Source organism: Myotis nattereri (genome assembly GCF_964212035.1).
Source record: "Myotis nattereri genome assembly, chromosome: 18".
Lineage (NCBI taxonomy): Eukaryota > Metazoa > Chordata > Mammalia > Chiroptera > Vespertilionidae > Myotis > Myotis nattereri.
In genome coordinates this window covers 16,520,824-16,537,702 of record NC_138093.1, presented here as the reverse complement: position 1 = coordinate 16,537,702, position 16,879 = coordinate 16,520,824, and the positions used below count along the sequence as shown (strand labels likewise).

The 16,879-nt window shown below is 43.5% G+C and overlaps 1 protein-coding gene across 2 annotated transcripts; it reads left to right on the top strand.

Moving 5' to 3' along the window:
• Window positions 1-816: 816 nt before the first annotated feature.
• Window positions 817-16,598, top strand: PRKAB2 (protein kinase AMP-activated non-catalytic subunit beta 2). 2 transcript variants are annotated; one of them, XM_081112078.1, is made up of 9 exons: window positions 819-932; window positions 1,218-1,398; window positions 6,266-6,432; window positions 7,234-7,327; window positions 7,566-7,686; window positions 11,076-11,209; window positions 11,957-12,025; window positions 14,063-14,100; window positions 15,161-16,598. In XM_081112078.1, exons 2-9 carry the CDS (start codon window positions 1,243-1,245, stop codon window positions 15,168-15,170), a joined length of 789 nt encoding a protein of 262 aa, XP_080968204.1. In that variant the 5' UTR covers window positions 819-932; window positions 1,218-1,242; the 3' UTR covers window positions 15,171-16,598. The 2 variants fall into 2 exon arrangements, with proteins under 2 accessions (XP_080968203.1, XP_080968204.1); XM_081112077.1 differs by lacking the exon at window positions 14,063-14,100 and having other exon boundaries at window positions 817-932; window positions 15,161-16,370.
• The last annotated feature ends 281 nt before the right edge of the window (window positions 16,599-16,879 follow it).

Here is a 16,879-nt window from a genome sequence, read left to right as displayed (position 1 = left end):
GGAGAGGCTCCTACCACCGCTGTCGCACTCTCCAGGTGAACCCAGCTTTTGGCTGAGCAGCACTCCCCCTTTGGGAGCACACTGACCATCAGGAGACAGCTCCTGCTTTGAGCGTCTGCCCCCTGGTGGTCAGTGGGGTCATAGCGACCCATCATTCTGCTGCTCGGTTGATTTGCATATTAAGGTTTTATTATATAGGGTTGATTTTTTACAGAGAGGAAGGGAGAGGGATAGAGAGTTAGAAACATCCATGAGAGAGAAACATCCATCAGCTGCCTCCTGCACATCCCCTACTGGGGATGTGCCCACAACCAAGGTACATGCTCTTGACCGGAATGGAACCCGGGACCCTTCAGTCCACAGGCCAACGCTCTATCCACTGAACCAAACAGGTCAGGGCCAGCCCTTAGTTTTAACCTCGCGCAATCCTGCCGTCAGTGGGAAGCCCGGGTTCTTATTCCCTCTAGGAACCCACCTCTCCGGGTCGCCTACGACCCAGAAACCGCTTTTGGCGAAACTGAGGCCGGGTGAGCGGCCGGGACGAAAGCACCGGTCCTCCGGGTCCTGAACACGGGAGACGGGGTGGCAGCCCGAGTGACGTTCGGGGACCGCGTCCTCCGCACGCGAGGCCCGGACTCAGAGAACCGGTCCCCAGGGCAACCCGCGCGCGGAGGCGCGGGTGCGGCCCCTGGTAGACTGCGGGCGGGCGCCCCGCCCGGCGCCGGAGGCTGCGCGCGGCTGCCCACCATCGAGGCGGCAGCGCTAGAGAGGCCGGCGGGCCCGGGCACAGCGCGGCCGCAGGGAACGCGCGCGGGTGGGGCGGGCTGTAGCCATTTTAGGAGGAATCCCGGATTGCTACCCGGGCGCGGCTTCAATTTCAATAACTTTATTGGTGGCCTTTTCCTCGGAACACCCATCGCATCGGCGGCCGGGTAGGCGGGAGCGCGTCGCGGGCGGGGATCGGGGTGCGGGCGTGAGCGCGGGGATGCCTGGGGGTTCCCGACAGCGGGATTCCTGGGCTGCGCGCAGCGAGGGAGCGAGGCGGGTGGAGACGGGTGCGCACGGCGTTCCCGGAGGCCCGGGAGGGGAGCGACCCCGAGCCGGCTTCCCTGCGGCGGGGATTCCCTGAACCGGAACCCCGGGCGAAGGGGCGGGGCCGGAGGTGCCCCTGACGCGCCGCCGGGGTGTTCCCCGCCCCGGGTTGTTCCCCACGACAGGTGGCCCCCGACGCGAGCCGCAGCCATGGGCAACACCGCCAGCGACCGGGTGGCCGGGGAGCGCCACGGCGCCAAGGCTGCGCGCGCGGAGGGCGCCGGCGGCCCGGGCCCGAGCAAGGAGCACAAGATCATGGTGGGCAGCACCGACGACCCCAGCGTCTTCAGCCTGCCCGACGCCAAGGTGAGCGAGCCCACGCCCCCCGCGGGCGGCGATCCTGCAGCGGCCTGGGCGCCGCTGGTCCAGGTGACGGCGTTTGTGAATTCAGGGGATTTTCCGGGGGTGGAGATGTTGGATGGCGATTCCTCTTGCAGTGCTGCCTCCAAACAGAAGTGAGATTTTTTCGTTTTCCGGCCACTCCGTTGGCCACTTTTTTAGGATGACAAGGAGGACCCCCGCCCCCTTATCTTTGGTTCTCCTAACAGAAAGGTGTCCTCTTCCAAAGTATTGATGATTATATAGGTTGTAAGTGGCGGTGGGAAACTCCAGTGTCTCACATTTGCCCCGAGGTGGGGAAACGAATGTCATGTTTACCCTTCCAGGAGCTCAGCACTTCGGATCCTTTTCCCTTTGGCTTGGCGGTGAGTGGCAACCGCCTGCTTACTTGAGTACTTTCTCCTGGCAGTGGGGCTCCATCAAGGACATCGCTGCTCGGTTTCTGCCCCATACTCTGGCCGTCTGCATGGCTGAGGTTGTGCTTCTTTCCTGCCCAGCTGCTCCTCAAGCGGCAGAGCAAATAATTCCAGGATTTCCCCGTTTCCCCGTAGCAGTACTTCAGAATGCTACCATGGCTGGAAAGGACCACCCACAGCTGCTCCGGAGAACTTGCTCTCCCGTTCCTAGGTCTTTCAGGAAAGCAGTAACCTGTGTTCACTCTACAGCAAGGACCGATGGAGCTGACAGCAGTATGATTACCATCCAAATGCTTCTAATCACTTTCAGAGCTGTCAGCATTAAATGCATTATGAAGTTAAAAAGAAAAAATGGAGGGATTGAGGAAGATTGGAGTGTGTTTGAAGTTTCTTATTTCTCCAACAGAGAACGATCTGCCTAGTTGGTGGCGCATAGAATTTGGTTATTTTCTTGGATCCCAACTGAGAACGTCATCAGAGAAAGGAGGACTGAGGGTGATTAAAGGGACCATTTCTTGGGGTTTCTTTTCTGTTCCTTTCTTCTCCCACTTCTGGACTCCTTCCTCATCATTTGGGCTGTCCATCCAGCCATCAGAATTTACTCATTCCAGGTTTCTCGAGGTGATCTACCTCCCTGTATTTTTCCCATTTTCCTACATTGATGACTCAGGAATTAAGAATAGCGTTTTTGTCAAACTGTGAGTGCGGTAATCGGTGTTCCTGGATTGAAGCCAGGTGGCTCTATCTGAAATGGAGCCTATTTCGGATCATTCTTTCCCTTCCCTCGGTCTTGCCATTTGTGAAATAAGAAAATTGGTTCAGGTCATTCCTAAGATCTCTTCCAAATCTAAAATTTTATAGTTCTCAAGTTACTGTCTTCTTCCCTCAATGTTTTACTTGAACATTTCATACTGTAATTCTAATTGTCTCTTTCCCTGATGACTTTGCTGGCAATTTAACTTGGAGTAAACAGTCTTTCTGCTAGTCAGCTGTACTCATATCTACCACAGAAATGTCATGTCATACATGGAAGGGCTTTCTTCCAAAGCTAGGCATATTAATAGTTTGTAGCTTTCAAATTCTAAATCGAAAATCCTAAATCATAAAAGTAACTGATAGAAACAGAGGCAGTGGGGCCTACATTGGTTTGAATGCCAACCTTCTTCAGTTCTCAATTCTGTTTGCACATGAAAATCAGCTGACATTTGTTTAAACACTTTATGGAAAATTTGAAACATTTTCCATGTTTCGAAGTTTAGGAAGAACAATGTAATGAACTCCTAAATACCTGTCACCCAGTTTAAACAATGATCACATCATGAATGAATTTATATAACCTATATCCATTCACTCTCCCCACCAATTATTTTGAAGCAAATTCCAGACATGTCATATGTTATTTTATCTATTTTAGGACAGATCTCTAAAAATGAGGGGTTTTTTTTTCCTTTGTTTAACATTATTATATGGGAAACTTAAAAGAGATTCCCAGGCCCTATATTTGAATCAGAATCTGAGAATTATTCTTAGACATACGTAGACATTTTGTAATTCTAATGCAGCTTGTCAGACAAGAGTGCATTGCTTTAAGAATATGGAGACCAGGTTTTCTCTTAAGCCACTTATATAATGTGCAAGTGCCTTCATTTCTCTTTCTCTGTTTACTTCAGATTATACAGCTACTGGTGACTCAGTGCAGTTTTGAGGACGATCGAGAGGCAGTGTGGAAGGTAGATTGCCGCAGCCATTTTGAAAATAAAGCCCAAATGAATAAGCTAGCCCTTTAAAAAAAAAAAAAAAGACAACATTACTTTATTTGATAATCTCCTTTTAAAATATGTTTTATTGATTCTAAAGAGAAAGGAAGGGAGAGGGAGAGACAGAGAAACATCAATGTGAGAGAGAAACATTGGTTGGCTGCCTCCTGCACACCCCCGCCCCCCAACTAGGGATCGAGCCTGCAACCTGGGCATGTGCCCTGACCAGGAATCCGACAGGCAGCCTTTCAGTGCATGGGATGGTGCCCAACCCACCGAGTCACCTGGCCAGGGCTATTTGGTAATCTTTTCACTTGATACTGTACAGTCTCATTTCTCGACTTACCGACGTCATTTAAGCCTATGTAAAGTGGGGCTCAGCAAACTGTTTTCTGTAAAGAGCCAGGTAGTAAATATTTCAGACTTTGCAGACCATATAGGCTCTCACAACTACCCGTGTCTGCCACTGTAGCATGAAAACAGCTGAGAGATACTAAGTAAGTACATGAATACTAAGTGAATGAGTGTGCTATTTTCCAATAAAACTTTATTTATAAAACACCTGGCTTACTGGCCATAGTTTGCCAACTCTCCTTCTAAAGGATGGTGTGTGGAGAGACTGTTCTAAGACATGTCCTCTACCTACATCCAGCGAGATCCCCGCCAGAACAGAGATTGCGTCCTGTACATCCCCTCAGAGATTGTTTGATTGACCCCTCCCATAGGTCCCAGGTGTACTGGTTCCAGAACAAGCCCTTGCCCTGCCCTGGGCAGGCGCTAAGGCTATTTCCCCTTATCTAGGGCGGCTTCCTGCCCCAGTACTCCTATCCATTTTGCTCTGTTCTATGTATTTCTTCAGTGCCTGCTGCAGGGCTTGGAGTTTATCCACATTATCTTGCTGAAGCCCAAGATGAGCCTCATGTAAGTTCCCTTAATAAACTCTGATGTAATGATGGCAGCACTGTCGACCTCTTTCTTCAGCCTCTCAGTCCCAGGAAATTTCCCAACGTGGTAATGAAAAGAAACTAAGTAAGGAGTCCATATTTTTCAGAGCCCGACAGACCTCATTTGATACTGGAACTGCTTTTGTTGAAGGAAGCTGTGTTTTTGACCTGATGTTTCTTGAGGCTCCGGAATTTTCATTCCTACTCCTGAAATAATTAGTATGGTGGGTAAATAAGAGTTCATAACCAATTCTCAAAACTTAAGAAAACAATGATCTGGTTGTTATGTTTTTAATGCCCTTCGTAACCTATTAGCTAAAATGGAGTTTATGAATTATTTATGAAATTCAGTATCTCTATCTTCTATTGCAACTGATAATTGAGAGCTGTTCATACTTGCACGTGAAAAATACATGGCCAATGTAATTATTTTTTAAAGAACCACTAGAGGCCCGGTGCACGAAATTCATGCACAGGTAGGGTACCTAGGCCTGGCCGGCGATCAGGGCCGATATGTGGGGTGACTGGGGATGGGGGACCCGCAGGCACTTGCCTTGGCTGGCCTGGCACTGCCCACTCGCTGGCCCCGCTCCCCACTGCCACTGGTTGCCTCCCTCTGTGGGGCGATTGAGGGGGCCCCCACTGGTACCTGCCTTGGCCAGACTGGTGTCACCCGCTCACCGGCCCCGCCCCCTGCCACCGGTTGCCTCCCTCTGTGGGGAAACAGGCGTGGCGATTAGGGGGCTCCCGCTGGCACCCTCCTTGGCTTGCCTGGGGCCTGCGGGCTGGGGGCAGCTCCTGCATTGTCTGCCCCTGTTGGTCAGTGCACGACATAGTGACCAGTCATTCCTCTGGTTGTTCCGCTGTTTGGTCGATTTGCATATTAGGCTTTTATTATATGGGACTAGAGGCCCAGTGCACGAATCCATGCAGGGGTGGGGTTTCTTGCCCTGGCTGGCTATCGGGGTGGCTGGCTGGGGGAAGGGACCTCGAGAGGTAGGCCTGCTGGCCCAGGGCAAGGACCACGGGAGGTTGGCTGTGGGAGTGCACTGACCACCACGGGGCAGCTCCTGCATTGAGCATCTGACCCCTAGTGGTCAGTGCCGTCATAGCGACCGGTCGACCAGTCGTTAGGTCACTTAGGCTTTTATATATATAGATACTTCATTTTCACATTTTTTCTCTTAGGAAGCACTCAGAAGCATATCATAGTTGCCTGCCTGTGAGTTAATGTGGTAACAGGAAACAGACTTGGAAGTTAGGATGTGATTTGGGCAGCCCTTGAGCATAAGCCATTTATTTGACCATATTAGTCCTAGATGAGTTATTAGTCTATAGCCGTGCTCGGCAAACCGCGGCTCGTGAGCCACATGCGGCTCTTTGGCCCCTTGAATGTGGCTCTTCCACAAAATACCGACTTCTGCGCATGGGCCACGAAGTTTCAATTGCATTGTACGTGCGCATCCACATGTGGTATTTTGTGGATGAGCCACACTCAAGGGGCCAAAGAGCCACATGTGGTTCGCGAGCCGCGGTTTGCCGAGACGCAGTTTGCCAACCGCTGGTCTATAGTATGTTCCAAACCAAACTTGCTCATTTCAGGGCTTATTGATTGATCCTTAGCAGAAACCTAGCGCCGCTCTCTGCTCTAGGGACGAGAGTGACCTTTTAAGAATTCCTGGGTCACAATTTAGGGATGACCTAATCCTTCTTACAGCTCCCTGGGGACAAAGAGTTTGTATCGTGGCAGCAGGATCTGGAGGACTCCGTAAAGCCCACACAGCAGGCCCGACCCACTGTTATCCGCTGGTCTGAAGGAGGCAAGGAGGTCTTCATCTCTGGGTCCTTCAACAATTGGAGCGCCAAGATTCCACTGATTAAGAGGTGAAGACAAGTGTCTTGATTGAGTCTACAGAGTCCAGGAGTAGAGACCTGGTGGGACTACTGTCCACCTGCCAGGGACTCTTGAACATTTTCTGTGACCAGTGACTATATCTGCGACTTTTTTTATTTTAATTTCATAGTGAGTCAGAGGTGTTTTACTACTCAGAGGTATTTATAGTTTTGGGGGCACATTCTTTAGGACCGTATTAATTCAAGTCCTTTCTATGCTTGTAGGAAGTGTTTTATATAACTAGCTGAGTCTAGTTGCTCTAACTAGCTGGGTCTAGTTGCTCTGACTTCTGCACTAAAGCGAAACACACTGTGAAGTTCTAATGTTATTTGTTGCCTCCAGGGCAATAATGAATTATTTAACTGGTTATCAGAATGGCCTACCTATCAGCATGTAATTTTCCAGAAGATCCTCACCAAAATATGGAAAGGGTACCTTGAGCCACTTCGGTATCCTGAACCTACCTGCTATCTTATTTACACTTGTGAGGGGTCTGTTCTGCTGAAGCAAAATACTTGTACTAAGGTGAACCATTTGGGGAGATGAACATTTTTTTATTATTCTTTTCCAGACATTAGTTAAGAACTGAAGTTATTGGGAGGGGTTGGCACATACATGCTGAACATGATATAGGAGAGGAAACGGGGTTTATAAATTACCTCAGAGGCTACAATCACCTAGCAGTGTGGAGGATAATTGGTATGATATTCTGATGGCCTCATGGTTTTTACATTTACTTTCCGTCTTCTGATAAGAACTTGGCCTGTTTAACGTTCTGTTTTCTTCTGTAGCCATAATGACTTTGTGGCCATCCTGGACCTCCCTGAGGGAGAGCATCAGTACAAGTTCTTTGTGGATGGACAGTGGGTTCATGATCCATCGGAGGTAAGGCCTTGACCTCCAAGGGTAAGCACTGGCTTAGTCTCCTCCTAGCTGTTATTCCCCTGGGTGTCCAACTTCACTGCTGTCAGGTTGCTGGGCAGCAGCTCTCCTGCACTGGAGGATTTATCTCCTGATAAAAGGTGGAGGTGGCGAGTATGATCATTTTTAAAAAGAGGAGAGTTGAATGGAAGAGATGGATTTGAAACAGGGACTCATAAATTTTTCCCATTCACTGTTTCAGCCTGTGGTTACCAGTCAGCTTGGCACGATTAACAATTTGATCCATGTCAAAAAGTCTGATTTTGAAGTGTTTGATGCTTTAAAACTAGATTCAATGGAAAGCTCGGAGACATCTTGTCGAGGTAATTTTGTAGTATTTGTTCTTTCTTGATGTTTTTCTTATAATGCATGTTCCTTCCCAAGAATGGTTTTTATTTTTTTTTGTAAAGATTTTTTGTTGCATTTATTTGTGTGTTTTATTTTCATTTTCTCTTCAGGAATCTTCTAAATTATATACAGGGTGAGGCAAAGGTAGGTTTATAGTTGTGGGTATGCGAAATACAGAGTTTATGCTTGTATTATTATTTATCGTTTTTATTATTTTCCATACAGTGTAAACCTACTTTTTGCCCCATCCTGTGTAATTCTGTAAGCATTTTGGTCCCATGCTCTGAGATTAAAAAAAAAAAAATCTCAGTTTAGGGTAGTTGATTTCAAACTTAATCAGGATCTGCAGTAAAACTTTGGATTTACATTATAACCCAACACACACACACACACACACACACACACACACACACCTCTACTAGTATAACACAAGTCTTGCAGAACAGTGTTTGCCTTTTCTACATATGATGCACTCTATTTTCTATTTTATCCTTTCCTTTTTGGCAAATAATGGGCTATGACCTATAGTTGAAAAATCCATTTCTAACAATATTTCAAGTTTTTCATTGACCTTTGGCCCGGGGCTAGATGTTGTCTGGTTTGCCTCCAGTGTTATAGGACCCTACAGGAATGGCAGTCTTTGGGGAAAGAGGGGTTTCAAAACCCCACAATTCTTGTGTGTGTATGTTAACTGAAGTTTTGTAAGTGTTTCTTTCTTTCTTTCTTTTTTTTTTTTAAAATGCCTTGGAAGAGTAAAAGGCCTGTATCCTTTTGTTCTCCCAATATTTTTTCCAAGGAAGGCCCTCATCTCTATGTGCATTTGCTGCAGCACCAGATGGGTGACTTGCTAACCACACTCAGTTACCATTTTGTTACTTTACAGTAAAGGCTATGGCTGCCTACAGAACTGTGTGCACTGTTTCCAGTGAGCGCACTTCTCCCTGTGGGCGCAAAGCCTGTCTCTGCTACTGACTAGCTTTGCCATCTTGGACAAGTCCTTCAACCTTTTTGGTTCTCGGTTCCTTATGAATAAAATTGGAGGCTTAGATTCGCAATGATTCTCAATTGAGGAGACACAGTACCTGAAATGGGGCATATTAGAATCTCAGGGCACAAAGTGTGGCTGTGAATAAAAAGGGTTTAAAAATACTGAATTAAATCGTGAGGCCACTTGTAACTAAATTTTTGTATTTCATTATTCTGACAAAGCAGCCAATAAATACTAGACATATAGTCATAATTATATAGAGAGAGGACTTGTATACTTTTGATATTTCTTTCTTCCCTCTTTTACCCAATTTCCTGATCCACTGAGGTAAAGTTTAAAATACATTTTATTAGGAACCTGCACTCAGTGAACATCTTGCTAAGTATGTACCTTTGGGCAAATGACTTAACCAGTTTGTTTTTTTAAATTTTGAATGAAAGGGAAATAAAAACTTTCTAAGTACTTCCATGGGGTGTTTTGTGGATCACATGACAAAATAACAGTATTCTGAAAAATTTCAAGTTCTACATAGTTTTAAGATGTTTCTTGATATAACAATATTATTGCTACTCTTTTGCCTCTCGTATATTCAACTGAAATATGAGTTCTTATACTGGTTATTTTTTCACTAGAAACTATAAGCATATTAAAATTTGTTAAGCAAACAGTTATAGTTCTCTTTATTTTTATATATTTTCTTCTATTCTGGTTTATACTTTTTTTGTTGTTGTTAATCCTCACCCGAGAATATTTTTCCATTGATTTTTAGAGAGAGTGGAAGGGAGAGGGAGAGTCAGAGAGAGAAACATTGGTGTGAGAGAGACACATTGAGTGGCCGCCTACCACACACACCCTGACCGGCACCGAAGCCCACAACCAAAGTATGCGCCCTTGGCCAAAATCCACCTGGAACCCTTCAGTCCCCAGGCGGATGCTCTATCCACTGTGCCAAACCGGCCAGGACCATTATTCATTTTTTTTCACATTCATAAAACTTACCCTTAAAGTGTACGATTCAGTAATTTTTGTATATTCACAGAGTTGTGTAACCATCACCACTGTCTAATTGTAGGGTATTTTATCACCCCAGAAAGAAATCCCGTAACTATCAGCAGTCCCTAGCAACCACAGATCCACTTTGTGTCTATGGATTTGCCTGTTTGGGACATTTCATGTAAATGGGATTATGCAATAGGTGGTCTTTTGTGTTTGTCTTCTTTCACTTAATATGGTCATCCATGTTGTACTATGTATCAGTATTTTATTCCTTTTATAGCCGAATAAAATTCTACTGTATGAATTTTATTCTACTGTATATCATACATATAGTTGTATATAGATATCATATATAGATATATAGTTTCTTTTTTCTAGGGCTGAGTTGTGACTTTGCCAGGTACTGATATCAAAATTCATAGTTGTCTCTGCTTCAAGTAATTCAGGCCCAGAGCTATGGATTACTAGAACCAGTTTCGGGAACTTAATATCATTTGTTTTGTTTATCCATTCATTAGCTGATGGACATTTGGATGTGTTACTGCTTTTAGTCCATTATAAATAATGCTGTTTTGAACATTTGTGTCCAAGTTTTTGTGTAGACATGTGTTTTCATTTCTCTTGGGTATATACCCAGGAATATAATTTCTGGGTCATATGGTAACTTTATGTTTAACCTTTGAAGAAACTACCAAACTGTTCAAAGCAGCTGCACCACTTTACATACCCTCCAGCAATGGGAATAGTACAAAGGTTCCAATTTCTCCACATACTTGCCAACAATTATTGTTCTTGTCAGTCTTTTTTATCATAGTCATCTAAATGCGTGTTAAGTGGTATTTTATTGTGGTTTTTATTTGCATTTCCCTAGTGACTACTATATTATTAGTAATTTTGTCCTCATTGTTGCAATCATGGTAATATAAGTAATCTTAGAGTGTATAACCTTGTCTGTTTTTTTGGGTGGAAAAAAAAGAAGAAATCTAATCTTCTTATACTGTTTTACAGTTACAAGGCATTGTCACATTTGTTTTCTTATTTGAGTCCTTTAAAAACATTGTGAAATAGGGTAGAGATTCTTTTTATTTTATGAATGAGGAAACTGACAAATGGAGTACTTCTTCCCAAAACCTGCCTCTTTTCCCCCTCATCTCCTCCTGTATCCTCCATATCATGTTGCCAGGTTGAGGAACTTCCTAGTTTATGTTCAGGATAACTCAGACTTTTTCTTGTCTGCCTTACAGTGGTAGACCCAACATGTCACAAGTTTATGATTCGTGACTTCTATGTATTTATTATTAGATGCCACGATGATGTTTTTTTCATGCATTTTTACTAGTTCTCTTAACTTTCCCTTACATTTGGATAAATGTCTTCCAGACCTTTCCAGCTCACCCCCAGGCCCTTATAGTCAAGAAATGTATGTGTTTCGATCTGAGGAGAGATTCAAATCCCCGCCCATCTTGCCTCCTCACCTTCTCCAAGTTATTCTTAACAAGGACACTAATATTTCTGTGAGTATCCTGAGAGTATTGCTGGGGCATCTTGAGGTCACTGGGACCATTTGAGGTAAAGTTTACTAATCCTAGAGGTTGGGATTATTACAAAGATGTGTGAAGAGAAAACATCACATATATGGAAAAAAGAAGAAATCTAATCTTTTTATATTGTTATCATACATATAGTTACATATAGATATCATATATAGATACATATATCATTAGTTTCTTTTTTCTAGGGCTGAGTTGTGACTTTTCCAGGTACTGATATCAGAATTCATAGTTGTCTTCCGCTTCAAGGAATTCAGAGCTATGGATTACTAGAACCAGTTTTGGGAACTTATATCATTTGTTTGGGGCACATTTATCATTTGAGGATATAGAAAAGAAGTGTAAAGTGGTCTTTTTTGTGTGTGGTTTTCATATAATTTACATCTCTAGTCAATTCACATGATTCCCATTAAGATTACTGTTGCCTCTTCAGCCTGTATCTTCTATGTGTGTTGTGGGCAACGTTTTTGTCTTAGCTCTATTAAGGAAGATGCTGCGGCCTAGCATTTCTGTCCTGGACTCAGAATTTTCCTGATTTCCTGTAATGAGACTGTATTATTGATGTATACAAGGATGAGTGCAGTATGTAAAAGGAACAATATATACTAGTTTAGAGTTTCTCAACAATCCCAAAGGGCTTGGAGGAAGAATAAACTGCCTGGCTTAAGACTGTGCATTTAACCCCACTTAGGGATTTTTTTTTTCTCTTAGTGTGATCCAGCCTTGCTGCCTGAACCAAATCATGTTATGCTGAACCATCTCTATGCGTTGTCCATAAAGGTAAGTGGTGGGGCTGGCTCTTCACAGAGCTCCCCAAGATGGGTTTCACTTTTATATCCCACACATAAGGGTAACATATGTTTTCCAGTGATTACTTGCTCTGCTACTTCACTAAAGCTGAGGCTGGCAGTAACGGCCAAATTATAAGAAACTTATTTTTTTTCCCCAAAAATAAGTTTTTATTGATTTTTTAGAGAGAGAGGAAGGGAGAGGGACAGAGAGAAATATCAGTGAGAGAGAAACGTCATCCATTGGCTCCCTCCTGCATGCCCCATACTGGGGATTGAGCCTGCAACCCAGACATGTGTCCTGATCAGGAATGGAACGGGTGACCTCTTGGTTCCTGGGTCAACACTCAACCACTGAGCAACACTGGCCAGGCATATAAAGAAATAACTTATTATTTTTTTAGGCCACCAAAAATTTTGGTTGCCTCCCCCCCAAAAAAAAAATTGGGAGAGAGAGAGAGAGAGAGAGAGAGAGAGAGAGAGAGAGAGAGAACTTTTTTAAACTAGTGGGTGGGGTTTTTTGTGTGTTTTGTTTTTTTGTGTTTTTTTTTTTTTTAATCTTAGTTTCAAAAAACTCTGCACAGCAAGAGAAACCACCAAAACTAAAAGGCAATCAATGGAGTAGATGATTTTTGCAAACAAGAGCTCCAATAAGGGGTTAATATCCAAAATACTTAAAGAACTAATGCAACTCAACACGAAACAAACAGATAATCCAATTAACAATGGGCAGAGGACCTGGACAGACACTTGAAAGAAAACATTCAAATGGCCAACAAATATATGAAAAGATGTTCAAGTTCACTAGCTATTAGGGAAATGCAAATCAAAACTACAATGAGATACTACCTCATACCTGTTAGAATGGCTATTATCAACAAGACAAATATTGGAGAGATTGTGGGGAAAAAAGGAACCCTCATTCACTGCTGGTGGGAATGTAAACTGGTACAGCCACTATAGAAAACAGTACGGTGGCTCCTCAAAAAATTAAGAATAGAGTTACCATATGACCCAGCAATCCTTCTTCTGAGTCTCTACCTGCAAAATTTGAAAACATTCATTTGCAAAGATCTATATATACACCTATGTTCATTGCAGCATTATACATAGAGGCCAAGACATGGAAACAACCAAAGTATTCTTTGATGGATTATTGGATAAAGGATGTGAGATACACACACACACACACACACACACACACACACACACACTCACACACTGGAATACTACTGAGCCATAAGAAAAGGTGAAATATTGCCATTTGTGATAACATGGATGGACCTTGAGAATATTTTGCTAAGCAAAATAAATCAGTCAGAAAAAGCTAAGAACCATATAATTCTTACGTATGGGATATAAAACTGAAACTCATAGATACAGACATATGTGTTCTTAGCTTACCCTGTGGGTAGCTATAACCACTGTATTACCTACTTAACTAAGTTTGAGTACATAGCACTAAAATTCCACTTGCACAAAAATCAAGTTTAGCTTCAATTCAAAGAATACCTAAATGTGATATCAAAGCCCTCACTTTTTAAAGGTGGACACAGCTGCTTTCAGGTGCCTCATTCATAGATACCCAAGTGGTTACATCTCCTATATTGGGAGAAATGTGACCAGATTTGCAATGTCCCCTCCAATTCTTACAGTCCTTCTTAATTTCTCTGCTGTTTTAGAGTCTAGGTTGGAGATAGTCATTCAGTCTAGTCACGTCTTTGTGGTTTGGCTATTGGAATAAAGTTTTGCTCTACAGTTACCAGATGGTCATCACCTGGGGAGTTTGTAAAAATACAGATTCCCAGGCTACATCCCAGGGATTTTGAATAAGTGCATCTAGGATGGGCCCTAATCATCTTTTTAAGCTGCTTATATTTCTTAGATGTGCATCAGATAAGGGAAATCACTGATACAGCTTCTTTAACAGGTTAATGACTTCTTTAACAGGTACTTTAAAAATATAACAGAATTTATTTTTTATAATAACCTTGTGTGGTAAGTATTATTTTTAACCCCTGTTTTATAGATAAAGAAACTTAAGGCTCAGAGAAGGTCATATTGCCAGTAAGTACCAGAGAAAGGACTGAAGTCCAATCCTCCTATCTTCATTCCATATTCTTTCCTAGATATTACTGTGCCAGGTCTTTCCCAGTAGGTCTTTCTCTCACCTGCCCCTCATTTCTACCAAACCCTTCTTGGAGTTGAACTTTTTACCTGCCTTGCTTATGTCATATTTAGGCTGGGATCAGCATTCTCTGGTCACAAAATGTTAATCTGGGAAGCACTGATTGTGGACAAACAGTATAGGGGAAAATAGGAAGATGCACTGGTTTCTCAATTGGATCTGCTTGGGTTCTTTGGGATCTGACTGAACTTTTGCCTCCTGTTACTGCTCCTTAACTATCAGTGGATGTCCACAGGCCTGTGCTCTTCTCTTGTGGTACACAGCCTGGGAAATTGTACCTTTTACTTTTCACACTGGTCTTGAGTATTGTGATTCACCTTGGCCTTGACCCAGATTGTTTAGGCTGTTTGGAATTAATCAGTTGGATTGAGTGTCTTTCCTAGGAGGATTTTGGGGTCTACTTTATTCAAGGATAGAAGGGGATTCCTGAGTCCCCTCTTGATCAAAGAAGACTTTTTAAATGGAAATTAGACCTGCTGCAGGGCTTGAAAATGGTTTTCTAAAAAGATCACTGCCCTTTCTTCTCATTGCATTTAAGATTCCTTCCACAAATGGATTGCCAGGGTCTTTCTTTCTTTTTTTCTTTGCTAGATTTAAACCCAATATTCAAATTTAAAATGGGGAAGGAGTGAAATAGGAGACTAATCTTTCTTCAACACCAGCACCTATTATGCGTCAGGTACTATGCCAGATATTCTGATGTAAACCTCAGAGCCATCTTAATGGTAGGTATTATCCTTTTAATGATGAGAAAAAAGACTTACAGACATGAAGTAGATTATTCAAGGTCACAGAGTAGCAGTAGGATTCAGGATCAGATTTAAGTTGATTTGACTCTAAAACCAAACTTTCATAATATCAAACTATGTCTCTTAAAAGCGAGCAACTGTGTACCACTTGAACTGATGAAATAGCTGCGTATGTTTCTTTTCTTTGCAGGACAGTGTGATGGTCCTTAGTGCAACCCATCGCTACAAGAAGAAGTATGTCACTACTCTGCTGTACAAGCCCATCTGAAGGGACCCCTTTCGGCCTCCCAGGCTTCAGAAGCAGTTTCCTTGCCTTTCTGGACTAGACTCGTCTGACCTGAGACTGGAAGGCTGATTTGCTTTGAGGCTGATATGTGTGTTTCAGAGCCTCTGAGTAGGATGCTCTGCTTTTGCATTTGATTGAAGATGAGGGGTTTATGAATTCATGGCGTTCATTTTAAGAAAAAAAATACATATATGTATACATATGAGAGGAAGGTTAGTGGACGCCTCCTAGCTAGATGTATTCTCTCTGCCTCTAGGGATGCACCAAGAGCTGATTGGGGATGCTGCAGGAAGAGCCTTCATTATAGGAAGCTTTTTTTACTAAAATGAAGAGCAAACTCAGTGTCCTTGATGGGTGGAGAGTCTATCACTGCTGCCCTTGGCTCTCCAAGGGATGGACTTGTGCCCTACTCGGGCCCTACTTACAGCTGCCTCCTTTCAGGGGCAGCTTTTCTTGCATGGGTTTTCTGTGTTCCCAGAGTCTATGGCCCAACACAGTTGCTAGTTGGTTGGTTTGTTCCCAGAGTATATGGCACAACACAGTTGCTAGTTGGTTGGTTTGTTTTGTTGTGGTCTTTTTTTTATCCTCACCTGAGGATACACTCTGGGTTTTTTATATAATACCAGATGCCCCACAAAAATCCTTTTTTCCTCTCATTTTACGTTCTTGCTTTGATAACCTCTTTCAGATCCTATACATGACCCTCCCCGAACACAAAAACTCACTGGGTAAATGACTCCTTTCAAAGTCTGTGTGACATCTGACCCTCCTCAGAGACTAGGGCTGCCAGAAAGTCCTTTTTAGCCCAGCACAGGCCGAGGCCACTTGTTATCACTTGCTCTAACTTCTACTAAGGAAAATGGCTCAGCATTATAAGAAAGGCAGGAAGCCCTGGCCAGTGTTCTCACGAAGGGTCATGGGTTTTATTTCCGGTCAAGGGCACATACCTGGGTTGCACGTTCAATCCCTGGCCCTGGTTGAGGTGCATGTGGAAGGCAACCCGTCGATGTGTCTCTCTCACATCGATTTTTCTCTCCCTTTCCCTTCCACTCTATAAAAAATCAATGGAAAAAAAATATCATTGGGTGAGGATTAACAAGAAAAATAAAGGCAGGAATGCAGAAGGTCTACGTTCTTGTTTTAGTTTGATGCCACAGCTTGGGCCGTATTGGCACATCCCTATGGGTTTTCCGACCTGGCCTGGCCCTGCTCCATGTTCTCCTTCTCCGAGCAGACAACCTTGAAGGTGGGAGGGAGCCAGGGAAAACTTTCATGTCTTTCATCCTTGAAAGATTTTTATGTGCCTACATTTTTCTTTAATTAAAAATGCCTTTTCATTGGTCTTATGAGACTTCATAGGAGAATTCTTGATAAAGGGTTCCCAAGATTTTCTTCCCTAGTCTAGTTCTTAATCTTACAGTAAGTAATGTAGCTAACCCTGTGCACATCATTACACTAAATACTGCTCTAGGTACAGATATATTCAGGCTCATTTGATGCACCTGAAAGGTAACCTCAACTTAAGATGTGTTAGGCCAAAAAGCAAGAAAGCACCCTTGGTGTTCTCAACCATCATTTTGTACTGCCTCTTTTCAAAAAAAACATATTTGATAATGAGGTGGG